The 22091-nt window shown below is 34.0% G+C and overlaps 2 protein-coding genes across 2 annotated transcripts; one reads left to right on the forward strand and one right to left on the reverse strand.

Moving 5' to 3' along the window:
* Window positions 1–361: 361 nt before the first annotated feature.
* On the reverse strand, window positions 362–11022 carry LOC129951469 (SUZ domain-containing protein 1). The gene is made up of 3 exons (XM_056063619.1): window positions 10743–11022; window positions 2166–2515; window positions 362–2104 (listed from the first exon to the last, which is right to left on the reverse strand). Exons 1-3 carry the CDS (start codon window positions 10794–10796, stop codon window positions 1843–1845), a joined length of 666 nt encoding a protein of 221 aa, XP_055919594.1. The 5' UTR covers window positions 10797–11022; the 3' UTR covers window positions 362–1842.
* A 3272-nt stretch (window positions 11023–14294) lies between these two features.
* Window positions 14295–15647, forward strand: LOC129952026 (geranylgeranyl transferase type-2 subunit beta). Its single transcript, XM_056064447.1, has one exon. The coding sequence runs from the start codon at window positions 14487–14489 to the stop codon at window positions 15483–15485; it is 999 nt and encodes a 332-aa protein (XP_055920422.1). The 5' UTR covers window positions 14295–14486; the 3' UTR covers window positions 15486–15647.
* The last annotated feature ends 6444 nt before the right edge of the window (window positions 15648–22091 follow it).

Below are 22091 nucleotides of genomic sequence, written 5' to 3' on the forward strand. Positions count from 1 at the left end.
CATATTCAATTTACGAACAACACTGAAATATGGATAACATTGCAATTCCTCTGAAACCGAGTCACTTTCATGTATCTGCAGAAATAACACAGTCCAAAGCTTTATTCAAAAGTTAAAGGGAAAATGCCAAAGTGTCTCCAGTCTTTTAATAAAAGTGGGATGATATCATCATTTCCAGTAACTTGGATGAAATCTGAATTTGCTAATGGAGATACTTAAAAAAGGTTTCAACAAATAAGTCACTTTTGCTTATTGGTTAAGCGTTAACCGATCAAAACAATGATACGAACAAAGCACTAAATGTGCACTAATCATATAAAATAAGACAATAAGATAAAAAAAAACTAAGGAATTAAACAAATTGTTTGTTATACATACATATTTATATCACTTTAATAAAGATCCAGTTCCGAAAATAACTTAGTGTATAAAATTAATTTAAAAAGCATACAAAAGATAAAAGTTACAAATTCAATGGGTTTGTTTGGGGATGCGGGAGAAATATAAGGTTGTCATTTAAGCGCCTTGTTTGTAGTTCGTTCTTTTTTTTCGAGAAATATTAACAATTCTTGAAACTGTACGAAAAGCATAGCTTACAAATTGTGTTGTTACATTTTGGCTTTGGATCATGTAACGTCTTATTCTCGTAAAATCTTTAAGCTAAAGTGATAGCAGAAAGTGCTTTTAAAATAGGTAAATTTGCTTTTCCAGAGAAAAGAATATTTACCAATTAAAGCAGTAGAATTGAGGACTCATTTTTAAGAATCTTACATGAAATAAACTAATAATTTTAAAATAAAAACCCATATTAAAATTATTTCTTTAACTAATTAAAAAAGAAACCAAAAGCTCTTAGGTAACATTTATTGCTATTGAAAATCTCTGAACCTTTTTCTGGATTTTCTTACCATGTAACTACATTCAGAAGAAATTCGAGGAAGCAAAAAAGTCTAATGAAAATTTGTGTTAGTAATAACCCTCATTAAATAATATATTAGATTATTTTTTCTTTTACATTATGCATGGTTGAAGAACTGATTTAAACGATAAATTATTTAGAAAATATAGGAGAAAAATGTGTTGTTGGGGAACAGATAGTCATATTTCACTTGTGTATTTCATGCGAATTTGAGATGTAAAGAGAAGTGGGACTCCTTCCCGATACCCATAAAACTTCTAAGACGTCAAAATGAATCCACGAGGGAATGTTTCCATGCTTCAATTCATATATCAAAAACTAGTGAAATTATCACAGTTAAGATAATTTCCAAGACGGAAATCTTCTATCAAAAGGAAACGATTGCTTTACAATCAAATTGAATACGATACACAAAAATTGTTTGCTTCTTTAATTAAAAAAAAAAAACTAAGTGACGTTAAGTCAAACGTTCAATCAAATAAAGAAATAGAATAGAGCCACCAAAATGTATCAACTTTAAGCTAACTCCATCGAGAAAAAGAATTACTACTACAAAGAATCTTTTATATTGGGAATGTGCCAATAGCACTTTATAATTTTTACAAGTTACATTTAGATTTATTTAAAAAAATAAATATGAATTAAATTTTTAAAAACAAAAAAGTTATTCTGTTTTTTTTTTCTTTCATCCAGACAATGTTTGCCTTTTATTTATACTTGCATTAGTATTTCTAATTAAATAATTATTATAAAGCAAAATCAAATTTTAAGATTACAGAAAATCGAGTATTCTGTTTTTGAACGTTTTAATGCGTAAAGTTTTTTTTTTGTATAAGAACATATCTAAATTAAAATATAATATAACTAATATAATATAAAGAATTAAAAACAGAAATTAAGCTCGCACTTTGATGTTGAAGGCACTACCGTGGCATTTGGAATCCACTCGTCCCATCTGGACCTTTAGGCATGCGCAAAACGTTTTCATTATACCGCATGTTGATGCCACCGACCATCATCGAAGAGGACGGGGCAAAGTAGTTGGATTCGGCGACTCTTCCACTACCACTATCGGCTTGTTTTGTGAAACTGGTGGAGATATTAGAAGTATGGCCTGAATTTGGTAGCGATATGGTTGTGTCCAACAGTTCAACGGTTGCGGCTGCGGTGCTCTGGGAAGATGTTCTACAGATACAGAAATAAAATTAATTATACAATTTTTTTTGTATTAATTATGAATTCTTACTCCACATCATCTTCTGGGTTTTTAGCAGAACCTAATATCCTCAGTCTTGCTTCTGCATATTCCTGTTCACGCTGTTGAAGAGTTTTAATTGGTTGTTTTGGTCGTACGCCATTGCTTCTGTTTGCAACAGAATTGTTTTGCACGGGTCTTCTAAGAATTTTAACCGTCGGCATAACTTCGGTCGTATAGTTGGATGATTTGTATTCATTCTCTGTCTGTTGCATAACCATCATCATTGGAATACTATTATGGAAAGACATTGCCAAATCGCTCATATTTTGTTGCTGCTCTTGATTCTGATTGCTAGGTTCTTTTCGAATTTTGTTGATTTGGTTTAATTTGCTGTCGAGCTGATTAGTAAAAAATAATGTATTCTTTAAATAATTGCAATACGTATTATAAAAGAAAAAAGTAAATAAAATTAAAATTGAATAAATCGAGTTGGTTTATTTTTAGTGAATGCCTGGACTCATACAGTGGTGGACACAAATTTAGCACATTGAAAAGAGTACAGGAATTTTTCTACTTTCAATTCTCTACTACTTGTAAGTAACGGTTCATTTTTACGTAGTTATTATGACTACCTTATATGGTAATAAAAATGTTTCAATGATTGAAAAGTAAAATACCGTTTTGCGTAAAATGAAGATTTTTTGTGAATTGCGTTGTTTTTAGCTGGACATAAATTTAGCCCGTTTTGCAATCAAATAGTGTATTTGTAATTTTAGTGTTTTTTTAAAAAGAAAATAATAATTTTTGAGTTAATTAAATATTCCTTTAATGATCTATATAAAAAAAAAACGAATTAGTCATGGCAAAAGGAAAATGGTGCTCAAAGGAAAAAAGAAGTCTGATCTTGAAAATGAAGTCAAAAGGGCGGACGGTAGCAGACATTTCTAAGTTGTTTGAACGCTCCAGGAAGCTGGTTTATAATGCCCTTCGTCATTTCAAAAAGTTTGGACTGATTAAAAACGTTAAACAAAACCCCTGGGCCAAAAAGACAACTACAAATGAAGATAGAATTATTCTTCTTCTTCTTCTTTCACGACAACGACCCTAAGCACACTTTAAAGTTAGTGAAGTGTGCCTTAGAGGTGAATTAAATCGACATTTTGAAGTGACCAGCACAAGCACCCGATCTTAACCCGATCGAGGATTTGTGGAATAATGTTGAACATCACATTGATCAGAAAAAATCAACGAATTTAACACAATTGTGGCAGAAGATTCAAAATACTTGGTATGTAATTCCAAAGTCACGATGTGAGGTTTTGGTTGAAAGTTTGCCAAGAAGAATTGCTTCTGTACAGCAAAATAAAGGGTTCCCTACCAAAAACCAAGAAAAAATTAGAATTGATAACGGTAAGCAAAATTTTATCAAGAAACTGTTGAATGTGTTAAATTCGTGTCAAGGCGAAAAATTGATGTTTCTACATTCCATACTTTTTTATTCCTACAGATGTTAAACATATTCGATGAAGTACTATTAAAACATAGTGCAATGTATATGTAATGTTAATAAAATATAACTAATTTCATAATAAATAAAAAATTGAAAATTGAATGGTTTTTATGGTGTTCTAAATTCTTGTCCACCACTGTACATAACAAACAAATGAATCACATTCTTCAGAATTACATAGTTTAGGAATGGTTTTGGTGTCAATATTTTTAGATTCCTTTTTCACGGAAAGGAGAAAATATTGATTCTAAAGAATAATACTAGGGTAAAGAATGAACATTGGGCGCATTCATTAAACTAGTTACTACGTTTTCGAAATTCAAGCAGCTTTTTAAATTCAAAATTACACTCCAAAAATAGTAAGTCAATCCTAAACTGTAAAAATTGTTTTTTTTTTTAAAAAAAAAAAAGCTTGGTTCATAATTTGTTTTCTATAGTTCAGCACCGTGCGGGCGAAATTGTACAATGCGGTCCACTTTTCACTATTGAGAATTAATATGATATCACCATTGTTGAGGACATTTTTTCCCCAGAAAGCGCGTCGGATTGTCTGAACGGTAGGGCATCTTTCTAGGAAATGCGTTACATTTTCGGTTTCTTGGAGATTACATAATGTGAACCGATTGTTCTCGTTGGAGCCGGGAAATTTCTAGAAAGCAGATGTCTAACGATTATGTTAGGTAGCCGATGGTTTGGTAGCTCTGTAACTTTTAATATACATTGCAGATGCATCTCCAATTTGAAGATATAGAGTGGTGCCACTGCTGGGTCTATGTTCGTTGCGAAAAATCATAACCTTCGATTTATTGGTATTAACAGTCAGATTCCATAGGTTACAATATGATTGGAGTCTCTTCACAACATCATCTAAATATAACAGTGCTTTAATTTTGGCGCCGGAAAAACTAACACCAACAGTTAAAAATGTAGTGAGATCATCTAGGAAAATAAAAAATAGAACTGGGCTTTGAAGACAGCCTTGTTTAACACCTGATGTCTTGTGGAACCATTCTGATCTTCTGTACGATTTCATACCGTTGTTTGGTTGCTAACGTAGAGTCCTTTCAGCGTATTCAACATTTTTGTGGATATACCTAAGCAGCTTAGTTTGTAAAACAATGCATTCCGATCAATTGAATCGAAAGCTTACTTGAAGTCAATTAAGAAAGTATATATTTTTTTAATAAACACATACTCAAGGGGAATTACTACCCTTAATATGCAGAGGCACAGTGTGAGCACTAGGAAGAGGAGAGAGGGTTTAAAAGGAGATGTCGGTGCACATTGGTTTTGAATTCCTAAATATTGCAATGACTAGGAAAGACAGAGTGTGGTAAGGCATTCAACATTCGCATAGTACGGCTAAAGAACAAATCTCTGTACTTGACAGTACGGCCGAAATTGGGATCGAGGGTATACTGATGAGCATTCCTAGAAGCGCGAGTATTACGGTTGAACTGTTTAAGGGGAGGAATGCAACTGGCTATTTCACAAGAGCATAAGCCGTTAAAATAACGGTCAAAAGGGTCAGACATGAGACTTTACGAGGATGTTCAAGCGATGTAAATGAACTTATGATGATTTTATCATCTATTAATTTAAATGCTCCACTTTCAATACTATCCAATAGGCTTAAGTAAGTTGCAGGAGCACCAGCCCAGAGATGGGAGTTGTACTCAAGCTTTGGACGTATATCATCCAGAAGGGGTGAAATATTTCTTGCATCGCCTAAGGAAACCTTGCGGCATTTTTGACGACATCGCGTATGTGATCATTCCACAAGAGGTGGTTGGTGGCAAACATACCGAGAATATCAAGGTGTTCAGTCTCATTGATGCAAGTGGCATCCATGCATAATGGCAATGGGGGTATAACCCGCTTTAACTATACAAGACAGCATTGCGTTTTCGAAGCATTAAATTCCACGCGGTTTTTTAATCCCCATTGAACAATGCTGTTAAGATCGGAATTTAATGAGCTTATCATATTTTGTGGTTGCAGTTCCACAACTGAAGAAGGGGGATGTGAATCTGAAAACGAATATGAAAAGCTAAGAGTACTATCGTCAGCGAAGCAATGTATTGGATTAGATGTTGCAGACAGGAGATCAATAATAAAAATGAGAAAGAGTGTTGGAGATAGAACAGAGCTCTGGGGCACACCAGTATTTTCGATTTGAGAGCCTGATGCCAACCCCTATCAAATGCTTTTGAAATATCAAGTGCAATAATCTTACTTTCTCCAAAGTGATGTAAAGATTTGCTCCACTGTTCGGTGAGATGAATCATGAGATCACCAGTGGACCTATTGTTTCGAATGCCGTCCTGCCGGTCATTAAGAAGCTTTCGATCTTCAAGATATTTCTTGAGCTGATAATTTATCATCGTTTCCATAACCTTGGAAAGAAGGGGCGTAAGTGCAATCGGTCGGTAATTAGAGGGTGAGGAAGATTCGCCTTTTTTGGGTATGTGCTGGACAAATGCAGTGTTCCATCCTCTCGGAACGAGAAGAAAAAGCTTAGTAATAGATCATTCGTTTCTTGGAAATTGCAGATGCGAATGATTGGAGAACGATCTCCAATCATTTTTGGAGCTATTTTTTTTTCAATTCTATCCAGAAGACACACACGTTTTGGACGAATAAAAGCTTTGTTAATTATAGCCAGATCAGAAGGGGTAAAAAACTTCCTGCATCTTCGGAGAAAACCTAAACACTTATCAACATTTTTGGCGATGTCAAACATGTGATCACTCCACAACATGTGGTTTGTGATGCACAAACCTAATACTGTTAGTTGTTCAATCTCCTCGATGCAAGTACCACCCATAGATAGTGGCATTTGGGGAGGGTTACGATTTCGTGACAGTAGATATCATTGAGTTTTCGGAACATTTAATTTTACACGATTTTTGATTCCTCATTGAACAATGCTGTCAAGATCAGAAATGTATGAGGTTATCATACGCTGCCGTTGGTAGTCCACATCCGAAGAACAAGGATGATAATCTAAAAACGAATATAATACGGTCCGAAAGGTAATTTCTAACCCAACAAAGAAGAGATTCATCAATACCAAAAGTAAGCATTTTCGATAAGAGAAGCTTGATGCCAAACCCTATCAAATGCTTTTGAAATATCAAGTGCAATAATCTTACTTTCTCCAAAGTGATGTAAAGATTTGCTCCACTGTTCGGTGAGATAAACCATGAGATCACCAGTGGACCTATTGCAACGAAAGCCATACTGCCGGTCAATAAGAAGCTTCCGCTCTTCAAGATATTTCTTAAGCTGGAAATTGGTCAGCGCTTCCATGACCTTGGAAAGAAGGGATATAAGTGCAATTGGACGGTATTTAGAGGGGGAGGATGATTCGCCTTTTTTAGGGACAAATGCAGTTTTCCATTCACTTGGAAAGAGACCAGTAGAATAGGACAGATGGAAAAGCTTACTCAGTGGTTTTGCCAGCGTTGAAGAACACCTCTTCCGAACAATAGCGGGAATATTATCCGGGCCAGCGGATTTGTGAATGTCAAGATCTTTGTACTCTAGCAACTGTACGGAATCGAAAAAAGAGTAGTCTCATGGAATAGTTTACGCTTTTAAGCAGAGGAGGAGTCATGTCACTCATTGACACCATCGAATCAGCAGCAAACTGTGCTGCAAGCAAATTGGCTTTATCAATCGAGCTCACAAAAGAGTGTCATTGGAAGCGAGCGAGCAGACATTTTTACTACCTTCGGGACTTTGTAGAATTTTTTGCCGTAATTTCTGGTCTTTAGGAATCCAAGTTGGCTCGTCAACTAACTGGTGGTTTAACTCAGCAAAAACCTCGGCATACCTTCCTTCGGATGTTGTCTGCCAAGAAAAGCGCAGCCACAAGAATTGTGTACATTGAAATCGCGTAACAACGATCTCACTGTGCTAAAAATGGGATACTCTGGATAGAGTCGGACAGCGCAGCGAATCCGTTTGAAGTCGAATTGCTATCCAGACTTTGGCTACGATAAATAAAACACATGTGAATGATGCGCCTATGAATTTCATTTCTAATTAATGAAGGATCTGAAATTCGAAGGGGGTACGAATAAAAAATGTCCTGAAGTCGCATTACAACAATAAACAAAGTTGATCACCGAAAAACTAAGCTCATAAGGTTAGAATTTTTTTTTAATTTTGTATAACGCATAGACCAACGCAAGGAATAAGGAAGTGTATATACATAGTTGACCAATCACATGAGTGAATTTCTGGCACACTATATGTGCTTGTCTTAACTGAAATTCAATAAAAGAATCTATTAAGATGGTTCTTAGGACTTTAGTCATCGCTGGTGGCGCTTTATTGTTTATTAATTTTGTTGTTCTCTTAAGAAAAATGATACAATTTTAAAATGGTGGAGATTCAAATATTTTTTATTTAACGCAATTCATTTTGTTCAACTAAAATGATAACGTAATAAATTGACACTAATTAAGGCTTCCACGTCAATACTAGATGCACTCAGACCTATCATGAATTCCATCGTAATCGTAATCTTTTACGAATTCCGAAAAACCGTATTGTAAAATGCGTTCGTAATGTAAAATTGTATGAGATTTTCCACTACGAACGTATTTGGCAATAGCTTTTTCGGGATTTGTAAAAGTTTCCGATTACGATGAAATTCGTTATACGCGAAAACAACACCAGCTCTGAGATCAATAAAAAATTACTCTTCCTAAGCGCTGTTGCGTAGGAAGGCCCTATCTCGAACAACCAAATTGTCACTATATAAGATTCTTAACATCCCCGTCCTGCTTTAAGATGCAGAAGCATTGACTATGACAAAAACGGATGAAAGCAACGTGGGTCGTTTCGTAGTGATCTACGGAACCGTATGCATAGAAGTTGAGTTTGCGGAGAAGATGGAACGACGAACTACGAGCTGTGTTCAAAAGTACCCGGAATTTTCGATTTTTGTGGTCCCCTTTAAAGTAGTCCCCCAGGTATAATACACTTATGCCAGCGTTTTTTCCAATCTTCGAAGCACTCTTGATATTCACTTTTTGATATATCCTTGAGCATTCTCAGCGATTCGGCCTTTATTTCTTCAATCGAGGAAAAACGCCGTCCTTTCATGGTTCCCTTCAACTTTGAAAACAGGAAAGTCATAGGAGAAATATCTGGTGAATATGGAGTTTGGGACTACGGTATTGTCGTTGGCCAAAAAATTACGTAAGCAACGACGAGTGAGCAGTTGCGTTATCGTGGTGCAAGAGTCATGAATCTTTTCCAAAAATGTGAGCTTTTTTTTACATTTGATTGAACTTGACGTGCTTTTTTCGTTGGTAACTTTGGATGCTTCCAGGTAGACGATTGTGCTTTGGTTGTTGGCATCATTTAACAGCTCCTGAGCGATGTTCATGAGATTATTTTTTTGGTCAAACATTGTTTAAACAAGCAAAAATCGCCGAGCTCATAAAAACATGTCGAACCGTAGCAACTACCACAAACAAAGTAAACAGTGAATATAGCTCAAAAATAGCATTTTACTTTAGGGACATGTGTACCAACACAATACAAAACAAATTTTGACCTCCTGACTCTCCAGACACGCTAAATTTAAAAATCCCGGGTACTTTGTAAACACACCTCGTATACGGGGCTAGAAACATAAAATCGCAAAGCCTAATATAACTGGCTTATGTAGTGCTTATAGAAAGAAATTCTCCGGCCCTGAAAGTCTTCAAATCCACGTTCACAAGACAGCCCGGTAGTGCAAGTTGGCGCACACAAGTGTAGAGTGGCGTTTGCCTCTTAATCTGATTGAATTGGCTTGAATGCGTGTCGCTTTTTAAAGTTCTGACAGGGTTTTGTTTTTAAAAGCTTTCAAAACCCAAAAACTCCTTAATAAAATCCACTAAGGAATGTCAGTGGCTTGGTTATTTTTTGATGGGCATTTTTCACATCTCAGTATAGTGAGGGTACATCAGGCGCCCATCTTTTGGAAAAAGCTCGGCCATAAGGACTGTACTGACAAATTTTGCTGGACATAGAGTAGATACTAAGTACAGAGTTACAGTTGAGGGGGCATATTGAACCTCGTCTATTTAAAGTTCTTAGAAACTAGACTTACGAATATGACAATAGAAGCGCCTTTACAAGATCAAACAAAGAAAAATTAATTTGTTTTTTTATGATTTAATTTTACATGAATTATTCATCAAAAATTTCGTTGTTTACATTATCAGATGTGAGTATGCACATATTTTGAAGTCGGGCCCTACATAAAAACCACATGCAAAATTTTGTAAAGAAAACAATATTTTTTGTTTATCTTACACGAACCCCAAAAGTTTGAAATTTTGTTTCCATAATTAAAATTTTTTGTTCTGGTTGCATATTTTATAACTTTGAATGCAAGAAAAACAATATTAACTAAGGCTATGCTTACCAACGACATATGCCTCATTCGTTGGCAGTAGGAACACCGAAATGCCCATCCTCATTTATTTACAATAAAGTACATGTTTATTGCTTTGTTAACAATACCTTTCATAAGAATATAAGAATTGTCTACTGAATGAGAAGAAATGAAAGTTGCATAAACCATAAAGCAGAATTCATTTGTAGTCTCAGTTTCAACTAAGCAGCTTGCATGAACAAAGTTAACTAGTTTTCAACTTTTTCGAGAAATATGCTAAAAGACAATTTTCAATTAAAACTCTTATGCCAAGTATGCAAACCGTAAATATTAAACTCGATAAGTTTATATTTTCCAATTGATCGTAAGGTTATAATAAAAATATTTTTGTTTTATGAAACGTCTTCTTATGAACATTAGGAAGCTATAAGAGTCCACACGTCAACAGCTGCGCACGATATTTAAGGAAGAAAGGAAGTTCAAAATGGTATTGCGGGTGGCACGTGGGTGGGAAAATGATTTCCAAGAAATTAAAGAAACTACGGAATCCCAGGTTAATTAGAACTTTCTAAATATGGACGACTTTCATTTTCTTCTGGAAAACGTGAATTTCTTTCGATTTTGCATATAGCAACGAAACATAAACTTGAAGAGTTTGCAACTTGCGATTGCGACAAAAACGAAAACGAAACACAATAAAGAATGAACTTACCCCAGCCTCGTCGATTTCTTCCCAGTTGTCTAGTACATCATCACCATTGGACATTATTTTTGGAAAAGCCCGCAAACAGCTTACGGTAGCACCAATAACTCATAAATATTCCATGTGGACAACAAAAACTCGGGACCAGATTAAGAATTACAAATCTTTTACGAAATTGAATAAATTCATGAACATAGTTTCCCGTTTTTGTGCTATTTGACTTTCTGTAATTTTTGCTAGAATTTTGACAGGCCAGCGTCAGCGCACTTTAAAAAGACAAATAATTTATATAAAGATGGAAGGTCGACTTGAATGCTAAATTTTTGAATCTTGTTCACGTGTTACATGCAAAATCAAGAGATCGAGTTGGAATTTTTTGTTAACTTTTGGATTTTGATTCAACTCTATAAGGATCTTTATGAAACTGTCAAAATATAAAGTGACTGCCCTTACTTTGGAGAAACAACTGATGAAACGATTTGTCTTTCACTTCATGATAAATAGAACTTTTAAGCACTATTCACATGAGCACGACCAACGAATGAATAAATATTCGTCGATACTCGATTTTGACATTCCTTACACATGAGAGTTTTTAATTCGTCACGAATGAAGTTTGACAAGGAGCCACAGCCAAACACTATTCACCACTGAAACCAAATAGGAATGATTTTTTAAAGTTAAGTACGCGCGATTATTTTATTTGTTGCGAGTGGGGATAATGTGGAACGCGAATAAAGTTTGACAGTTCGTATCAACTACAATTTTTTCACGACGAATAAATTTGTTTTCATAAATTTATTAATATATAATATTGAAAAGTAAAAGTTTGCATCATAAATCAAATATAAACTGTATTGCTTTCGTTTTGTTAAGAATTTGTGTGGAAATATCTCTTCAAACGTATATAAACTCACATTTTGTAATTCATTCGTGGTTCGTTGGTCACGCTCATGTGAATATTACTTTAATCATCAAATGACATAATTTTCTTGCAATGGCAGTAAATGTATGAATATGCTAATAAAAATAAATGGAAAATATATTTCACTTAAAAATTAACATTTGTGTTATGAAAAAAATGGGTGCTACTTTCCATTACCGCAGCACGAATTTCCTTCTGATATTTGTTTACAATTAGGTTAGGTAGGCTTCTCAAAAGAACATGTTTTAAATATTAAAGTTAGGAAACACATTTAAGTCAAACAAAAAATATCAAATAAGAAACCGAGTGACGAAATTCGTGATGCGGTAATGGAAAGTTGAGCCTAAAAGTGAATGTTTTTATATTGCTACTTGTTTAAAATTGGCCTATCAAATCTCATGCAATTTTTTACAATTTTAAAACGATAAAACAATATGTGAGTTAAAGTATATTAACATAAATACATTTTTTTTTATAATTTTAAAACGATAAAACAAATCTTGAATTAAAGTATATTAACATAAATAAAAATATAGTGGTTTAGTAATATGTTTTACAACAAACGAAGAACTGCTCGTTTTGAGTACTTATAATTTGCTATAAAGTCACGACAGCTGTCAAAACCATATGTTTTCCTTCAAAGTCAATTTAAATTTCTTAAAGCGATTTAATTAAATAGAAGACAATAAGAAAAAAAAGGTAATTATCCTACTTTTGGCATCCATAAAAATTGAAAATGAATAACAAAAATTCTGGACATATATTTACTTTCAGGAAAGGAATGAACATAGATAAAAGATTGTCATTTTTTACTTGAAAGAGGATTTATACTAACCCTGAAACTCCACAAGAGTAAAATCCAGTCCTACTTTTCTTCCGCAATCGCATCCACAATCCAGTGTTTTTTTTGACTGGACATATTATATCTGGCCACGAGCAACCTCAAATGTCAGATTTGACACAATGGTTAATCTGTTGTTTACTTTTTTGTTTAATTACCTTTTGTGTCAGTAGTTTTTGTTTTTTACAAAATAAAATTAAAGCAAATTATAAAAAAATGCTTTTCAGTAGTAGTAAACAACAACAATATAAGAATTTAAATATAAACGAAATAAAATTTTAATTTTAAAACATACTGCGGAAATTGGACGCTCACCACTACATACAACACCAACGTCAAATTTGATGACAGGATTTTGATCCGCTTGAAAAATCCAAACTGCGATGACCGGATCTTGGATTGGATGTTGGATTGTTGGTCTCTTTTGGATTATCTGATGACAGGTAATCGTTCTGTCATCGGCAATGTTCAATGGATACCCCAAATAATAATCAATTTAGCCTTAAATTTTGTTTTAGTTTATCCAATTTAGACTGATTTGCACAGATTGGCTTAATTTGAAATTTAGTTTGTCTTGGCTTCATCTGAGTGCTACGCAGCCTTACCTCAAATTTTATTTCAACATATCCATTATTAATCTGTCAAAATACAGCTCAATTTTTGCAGATCATCGCTGGCTGTAGCTTTAAAAGGGAATGTTCATGGTTGATTTTAATCAGAAAATTTGTTTTAACAAATTAAAATGATATTTCAAATATAATTATACTAAATACATGTTATGTTACCTTTTATAAAACTTAAAAGAAAACATATTTATCCAGTTTGTATATCTAAAATATCTGAGAATTTTGTCAAATGGATTGACAAAACAGGAGAATGAAATATAAACACAATAATATAAACAAATTAGCTTTGCATTTATTTTAATCCTTTTGAATTGTTCAATAGATAATTCCTAAGAAATCGAATCATAAAAATTCTCTTCTAAGATTTTTAACCGCTGAAGTGAGAAAATTGTATAACAAATTTTGTTTATATTTATGATAATACGAAAATCTCTGATATCTTACAAATATTAACTGGCCAATTTTAACAAGGGGTTTTCAACAGAAATAAGTCTCTTAACGGCCCCCATAGAAATGACTACGATCAATTCAGTTCCCATTTTTGAAAGGGTTCTGTTATGAAATAAATTGTATTTTATTTGCATATTTTTTGAATTTCGGAGCCGAAAAAGGATTTGGTTTTTCATGAGTCAACATTCCTCAATTTAGAATTCATTCACAATGTTGTTCTGTCAAAATATAAGCTCAGGTTTGTAGGGGATTTTGCAAGACATATTAAAAAGGTAAAGACTTGTGAATATTTACTAATAATTTGACAAATCAATAATGAAAACATAAAGAATAAATTGCTGTTGATCATTCGTTTATTCATTAAATCATAATTTTGAACAACGTTTTCTTTGTACGTTGACACAATTAAATAACAGGTGACTGATTGATAAAAGAAAAACTCTAGTGGCTAGAAATTCGACAAGCAAGGAATTTGTAATAGATGCACAAAAACTATAGAATCGAAACATGTGTGTTACTTTTTCACTCGCAGGCCTGTTTATTCGAGAGCGGTATGTTTGTAGTATATATATAGGTCTTCTTCTTGTAGTTTTTGGTAAACGAAATGCAATCGACGCGCGGCCTATTGTGGTCAGTCCCTTATGAGTCAGCTGACTTCTCAACCTTAGATGGAGCGGGAACTTACAAATTTGGATTTTTACATGCAATATGAACCTCTTTGAAGTTGAAATATTGAAGACTTAAGTTCGAAATAATAACAAGGAGGTACGAAATCAAAGTAAAGTAAAGTTAACGCCCGACTAATTATTAGAAAAATAATTTGTTTACGGTTTACGGATACAATTATTGGCTATTAAACCACCCAATTTGTGTAGCACAATTCTAACACCAAATTCCTAAATTCAGACAACATGCCACTCTTTGTAAATGACGTGGAGATAAGCTCAGAACCAAAGGATCTCTTCTATGACAAACACGTCGAGTATATTGCTAACCATGGAAATGACCAAAACGATTTTGAGTATTGTATAACGGAGTTCCTGCGGATGTCGGGAATCTACTGGGGAGTAACTGCAATCGATACCATGAACCAGCTATCTCGCCTGGACAAGAACTCGATAGTAAACTTTATCAAGAAATGTCAATGTCCTAATACGGGAGGAATATCAGCTTGTGAGGGACATGATCCGCATATCCTTTATTCCTTGTCTGCTGTACAAATTCTTTGCATTTATGATTGTCTAAATGAAATTGACTGCGATGCTCTAGCACGATATGTGACCAGTCTTCAGCAGCCGGATGGCAGTTTCTTCGGTGACAAGTGGGGAGAAGCCGATACCAGATTCTCATTTTGCGCAGTTGCTATCCTTACACTCATTAATCGCATGGATGCTATCAAGTTATCGAAAGCAATAGACTTTGTGCTTTCCTGTTGTAATGCTGATGGCGGATTTGGATCGAAACCCTTTGCCGAGTCGCATGCTGGCCTTATATACTGTTGTGTCGGTTTCTTCTCGATTACAAAGCAACTGCATCGGCTAGACTGTGATAAGTTGTCATGGTGGTTATGTGAAAGGCAACTTCCCAGTGGAGGACTTAACGGCCGGCCCGAAAAGCTCCCGGATGTTTGCTATTCTTGGTGGGTGCTGGCATCTTTGAATATCATGGGACGATTGCATTGGATTTCTTCTGAAAAACTTAAGTGTTTCATATTATCGTGTCAGGATTCGGAGACAGGTGGTTTCAGTGATAGAACCGGAAACATACCTGATATATTCCATACGCTCTTTGGCCTAGGTGCACTGTCGCTTCTTGGCTATCCGAATTTGAAGAAAATAAATCCTACATTCTGTATGCCGCAGCATGTCTTAGATCGCCTTGATGTTCGAGCCCAAGTTTGGTGTCCTTAGACGATCATCAATGCAATTGTTATGTGATTATAAAATTATTTCCAACATTTGAAATTGAGTAATGCTAGTAGTTTTGATTGCAGGCATAAATCGTAAATTACCAAATGTCACGTTATGTCGTATAAATTATGTATTAATAAACATTTTTGTTCAATAATATAACCATATATATATACTGTTTTAAATAAACTTATTCCATAAGTATCGCAATAATCTATCGCCATTTGAACTTAACAGTACGTCGAAACTGTTGCACGGAAATAATGGCTATTAAATATTATATAAAGCACGATTAATTTAAAACGAAATAACTTGTAAATGAAATAAATAAAATAAATAAAGAAATATTTAAATCTTTAAATTTATGCAAATAATTCCGTTTTATCTATTTATAAATGTACTAAATTCTCTAGAAATTAATTCGACTGCAATTACTTAATATTAAAACGCTTTCATGTTGGCGCATAAATATCAGACGTTCAAATCGTTCTCAATACATCTGTTGTGAGGGCCAGTTAAGTAGTTTAAATATGAAAAATATTTGCTAGGGGGTATTTGCAATAAGTCGTAAGTTACCAAAAACATTTTTTTAACAACTAGCACATATTTTTGGAAACTTTAATTTGTGATTGAGATTGTCCTTACTGGACATGATACGGATTTGCGATTTATTTAAGTTCTCAGGAAAAGTTAAGATGATTTCGAAAATAATTTTCAGAAACATAATGGAATAAACACTTTTTATAAAGCTGAAGGTTTTGTGTTTATAGGGCAGCTAGCACCAGATATATACTTCGCTAACTGCAGCTCTTGAATTAAAGTTTTCACTAACAGAATTGTGTACAGTGTTATCCGGTTTAAAAGACCAGGTTGAGACCGAATACCTTTCAAATTTTATAAAAACGCACCCTTTAGTTTTATTTATGAGATTTTGCTATTTTTTAATAATATTTTTGAAACTGAACAGATTCCAACTTCATTTCGTCAGTCGGTTATTGTTTCTATTTTTAAAAAAGGTGACCTAAATGAAGTTGTTAATTAATTAATGTGGGAAAATACACACAAAGCTTAGAACACCAACTATCAACGGTAGATGTTAACTATGATTCAACTGAATTACTATCAAACCAACTTGTCCGTTACATTAGAAATTCCGCATCATCTATGGCATCAAATAGAATCTTAAAGTTCAAACAAAAGTGGTTTGACTATGAATGCATGTAAAGTCATAAAACATCCTTTTCTCTTTTTAATGCTATGCGGAACTCCAACTGCCAGGCTTTAAGAAAATCGTACGTTGAAGCAAACTCACGATACAAATAAATGTGTTTGAAAAAGAAAAGTGAATATGAAAATAATCAAGCATGTAAACTTGGTCAAACTAAAAGTTCTAAAGAATTCTGGAAGATTACAAAAGAGATAAATGGATCCAACTTTGCAATAGGCAGTGAACTTTCTGCTGAAGACCTATCGGTGCACTTCAAAAATCTCCTTTACGGTAAATCATTATTAAACTACAACTTTGCGGATCCTTTGGTAACCAACGATTTGCTTGGACAAGGAAATCTCAGCCCTGGGCGAAGATGGAATTCAATACGAATTTTTCAAGAACGGTACTCCGAGCTTCATCAACCAACTGAGGATCCTTTTCAATAAAGCGTTTCAAAATGAGGACATCCCCAGTTCATTTAAATAGTCAGTGATCTTCCCGATTCACAAAAAAGGAATCCTGGACTTGGTTGAAAATTATCGCGGAATCTCTTTTATGAATGTCCTGGCGAAATTGTTTTGTGGAGTTCTTGCAAGCAGATGGGAATCATGGTTTGACGTCAACAATATCCTTTCCGAATTTTAAGCTGGTTTTAGGAAGAACTATTCAACCACCGACCACATTTTCTCAATTACTTCGATTGTCAAAGCTTTCCAAGCCAGGAACAAGAAGGTTTACGTATTCTTTGTAGATTTAAAATCAGCTTTTGACTTGGTGAATCGTAATGCTCTCTCCTATAAGCTCTCGCAAATAGGCATTTCAACTAAATTTATCCATGTTATAAAAGAAATGTATTTTGATTCTCAAGCATCTGTCTGGGGTGGGTCAGTTTATTCAAAATGGTTTCCAACAGACAATGGTGTCAAACAAGATGTGTCCTCAGTGCCTTTTTGTTTTCACTTTTCATCAATGACATATTGAATTTCCTTCCTGGTGGAATTCGAATCGCTGGAATGTCAATAAATGTACTGTTGTATGCCGACGATTTGGTTTTACTCTCAGAGTCACCCAATCTTCTTATAAACACTGATAAATCCATGATCATGGTATTTTCCAGATCTTTTAGGAGTCAGATTCGTTATAATTGGTACTTCAATGGTAACCTCCTTTAAGTGGTTAACGAATATAAATACTTAGGAGTGCAACTTAATACGAAGATGGACTTTAACGAACATTTAGTTGAGAAAACCAATAGTTGTCAAAGTATGCTAAATATATCATGGAAAAATGTTTTCTCAAACAAACAAGTCCCACTCTCTGCCAAAAACCAAATTTTTTAACGCTATTGTGACTACACTTTGCTATGCTGCTCAAGTATGGGGTATGGAAGAATACGAAGCAATTGAAAAACTCCACCGAAATTTAAAAAAAAAAAAACTTTTTAACCTGCTTCTGAAAACTCCAAGCTATGCTTTATATATAGAAACAGGTCTTCCTAAACTTTTTACCAGTACATTAAAGACTCAAGCGGATTCTATCGTAAAAATTTTGAATCAACCAGATGAGCTCTATCCAAAAAAAAGCTGAGTTACGAAATAAGAAATAAGGATTGGTGGATGAGGAAATGTAAAAATATGGCAATCAATTTTGATGGAAGAAAAAAACTTGGTTGATTTAAAGGAGCAGCTCTATCGCATAATTGGAAAACACGAAAACTCTGTTCGGGATGGTTTTAAAGCTACTGCTCGCGAGTCCCTCAGTAGAGTGTTGTACTCCCAACTCAATATGAGCTTAAATCAAGCAAATTACTTCCAAGACTCACTAAGCTTCAACGAAATATCCTTAATTTTTAAAGCAAGATGCGAACTCTAAGGACTTAACGGAGGACCCTACAATGGAAGTTTCAACCAATTTTGTTCCTTATGTAATCTTAAATCCAAAGAAGACTGCTTTCATTTTATCAGTATATGTCCCATTTTTGCGTCTCAACGGATATCGTATTGCGGACAAAGAACATTAGCAATGCAAGAAACAATACAACTTTTGAACGAAACGAACTGGAAACACCTCGCATCATTCTTGAAAGATATTTCCAAGTATAGGATATTGCTAATATCTGCATTTGAATAGTTATACTTATTTATTATTTTGTAATAAAAAAATTTGTATATACATACATACGTATTTATCAAATTGCTAACCGAGCTGACGGCAATGCCATAGCTAGCTTTAAATTCATTCAATTGTTAACAAATGTATCTAAACAACGAATCAATAAATGAATACTTACTAACATACTAAGTTGTTAATTATCGTGGTTTATCTATGTCGGATACCTACTCAAGTTGTTTACTAGCTTGCTTCTAAATCGCACCAATGAATGGCTGGAAGAAAATCATGTGTTATATGAGTATCAAGCCGGTTTTCGTAAAGGTTACTCTTGTTTGAAACAAAACAAGAAGGTTTCCACTTTTTTTGTTGATTTTAAATCGGCTTTTGACGCGATTCCAAGAAATGCTCTTTTGTTTAAACTGAGATTAATTGGTATGTCAAATAAAATTGTAAGGCTTTTGAAAATTCTTTATTGTGATACTGAGTCAGCAGTATGGGATGGTACCTCATGTTCTAACTTTTTTAATGTCCTCCAAGGTGTAAAGCAAGGCTGTAAGCTAAGCCCAACTTTGTTCGCAATCTATTTAAATGATTTAAGTAGCGAATTGCTTGGGGGTCGCGACGTCTTGGTCAAAACGTCACCATCGACAGACGTAACTTTGAGGTAGCCAAGGACTTCGTCTACCTAGGCTCCACTGTAAACGCAGGAAACAACACCAGCGCTGAGATCAAACGCAGAATAACTCTTGCTAACCGCTGTTTCTTTGGGCTAAGAAAGCAATTGAGTGGTAAAGTCCTATCTCGAGGGACCAAATCGTCGCTATATAAGACCCTTATCATCCCCGTCCTGATATACGGTGTAGAAGCATGGACTATGACAAAAGCGGATGAAAGCACCTTGGGTCGGTTCGAGAGAAAAGATCTTGGTGTGATCTACGGTCCCGTATGCATCTAAGAGGAGTGGAGAAGAAGATGGAACGACGAGCTGTATGAGCTGTACAGCGACGTAGACTTAGCCAGAAGGTAAAAGTCCAACTACTAAGATGGCTGGGTTACGTAGAGCGCATGGAAACGAATGCTCCGGCCCGGAAAGTCTTCGAATCTACACTCGTTTTTAATTTCACATTCTCGTACTTCGGATGTGGAAAACCAACAGCAGCGCATGATAAGCTTATTGCTTTGTTTAATTTATGCTTTCCTAGTCGTTATCTTATCGTATAAACACCACAGGCTAGAATTGAACTCCTCGCGTATTTCCACAATCAACATTGTCGGTCAATTTATTTCAGCACTTCGCACCTTCTCGCACGGTGGGCTCAGAAACAATCCACTCTTTTCGTTAATTATTGCAATACTTATCATTGTGGCTGAACAACCGACGAGATTTTCCACTTCCTTCCTTGTACGAGAATGTTTTACCTTGTTTAATAAGTCTTTGAATCCAAGTTCGTTTGTTATTTGCTACAATGTTAGCTTCGTCACATTGTAATGTAATTTTTGGCTAAATAAACAAATAATACAATAATAAACTTACTTTTTGTGCAATAGACTCGATTGTTTGAAAAATATAATTTTAAAAAAACTGCCCAGAACAGGTATAAAATTTTTACAGGTCATTTTTTCTGCTTGCTTTAAAATAGGTCATTTTCCAAGGCAATGGAAAATAGCAAAAACAATTCCCATTCAAAAACCTGGAAAAAATCCTTGTATAAGTTCTAGCTATAGACCCATTAGTTTACTCTGTTCTCTGAGTAAAGGTCTTGAGAAACTCATAAAAAATAAAATAGTTTTGCATTTGGACGAAGATAATATCCTTCCAGCGGAACAATTTGGTTTTAGAAGTTGTCATAGCACAGTGCATCGAATAACGAATGACATAAAAAGTAATTTTGCAGAAGGTGAAAAGCACTGGTCTGGTCTTACTGGATGTAGAGAAGGCCTTTGACACTGTGTGGCATAAAGGCCTTCTCCACAAACTCTTAGTTCTGGATTTTCCAATTTTCATTATAAAAATGATAAATTCCTTTTTAACTGAAAGATTTTTTAAAGTTTCAGTAAACGGTTCCTACTCTGATCTATATGAAATCCTTGCAGGTGTACCACAAGGATCAGCTCTTGGTCCTGTTTTGTATACCATATTTACTTATGATTTCCCGACGTTAACAAACTGTAAATCAGCTATTTTTGCAGACGATACGTGTTTGTATTCATCAGATTCAGTTGGTTTTAACATCGAAACCAACTTGCAATCTGCGCTGAATATTGTGCAAACGTACTTTAATGATTGGAAGATTAAAATAAATGCTGGGAAAACTCAAGCCGTCTTTTTCACTAGAAAAAGAAAAGCTTGTTTTTTACACACCAATATGCTTCAAATTAATGGTATTCCAACAGAATGGAAATCGAGTACTAAATATTTAGGAGTACACCTAGACAAAACACTTACTTTTGGTGTTCATATTCAAGAAGCAATCAATAAGGTGAACTTAGCTATAAAAATCATATATCCGTTTATCAACCGGAAATCAAAACTCAGTGTTGAAAATAAACTCATCATTTTTAAGGTTATCTTTCAAAGTATCATGCTATATGGGTCACCTGTTTGGGGTAAATGTGCTAATAGCCATTTACTTCGATTACAAAGAACCCAAAATAAAATACTAAAAATGATGTTAAATCTGCCATGGCACTATTCTACGGAAGATCTCCACTTACTTGCCAAAATTGAAAAAGTTTCATTTAGAATAAGTTATTTTTTTGAACGATATAATGCATCTTGCAGACTATCGGAAAACCACCTTATCTCAAACTTGGCTATTTAGAAATTAAAAAAAAAACCCAAAACTGTTAAAAAAATGTGAAAATAAAAACTTTAAAAAAAAAATGGTTAAAGCTTTAATTTGGTACTTATTTATTTATTTATTGATTTATTTATTTATTTATTTATTTATTATTATTAATATATACATGTTTTTATTTATTTCTTTATTTATTTCTGTCTTTCTTTATTTATTTATTTATTTTTGTTTCTTATCATATTTACTTTTTTATTGTTTTTATTTATTTAAATGTTTATGCATTTGTTTATTTGATTATTTGTTTATTATTTTAAATATTATTGTAATTATTTGTTTTTTTTTATTTATTTATTTATTTACTTATTTATTTATTTATTTATTTATTTATTTATGTATTTATTTATTTATTTATTTATTTTTGGTTGTTAACATATTTCCTTTTTCTATTTTGATTGTATTTAATTATTTACTTGTGAAGCATTTTTG

The sequence above is a fragment of the Eupeodes corollae genome, chromosome 3 (assembly GCF_945859685.1).
Source record: "Eupeodes corollae chromosome 3, idEupCoro1.1, whole genome shotgun sequence".
Taxonomy (NCBI): domain Eukaryota; kingdom Metazoa; phylum Arthropoda; class Insecta; order Diptera; family Syrphidae; genus Eupeodes; species Eupeodes corollae.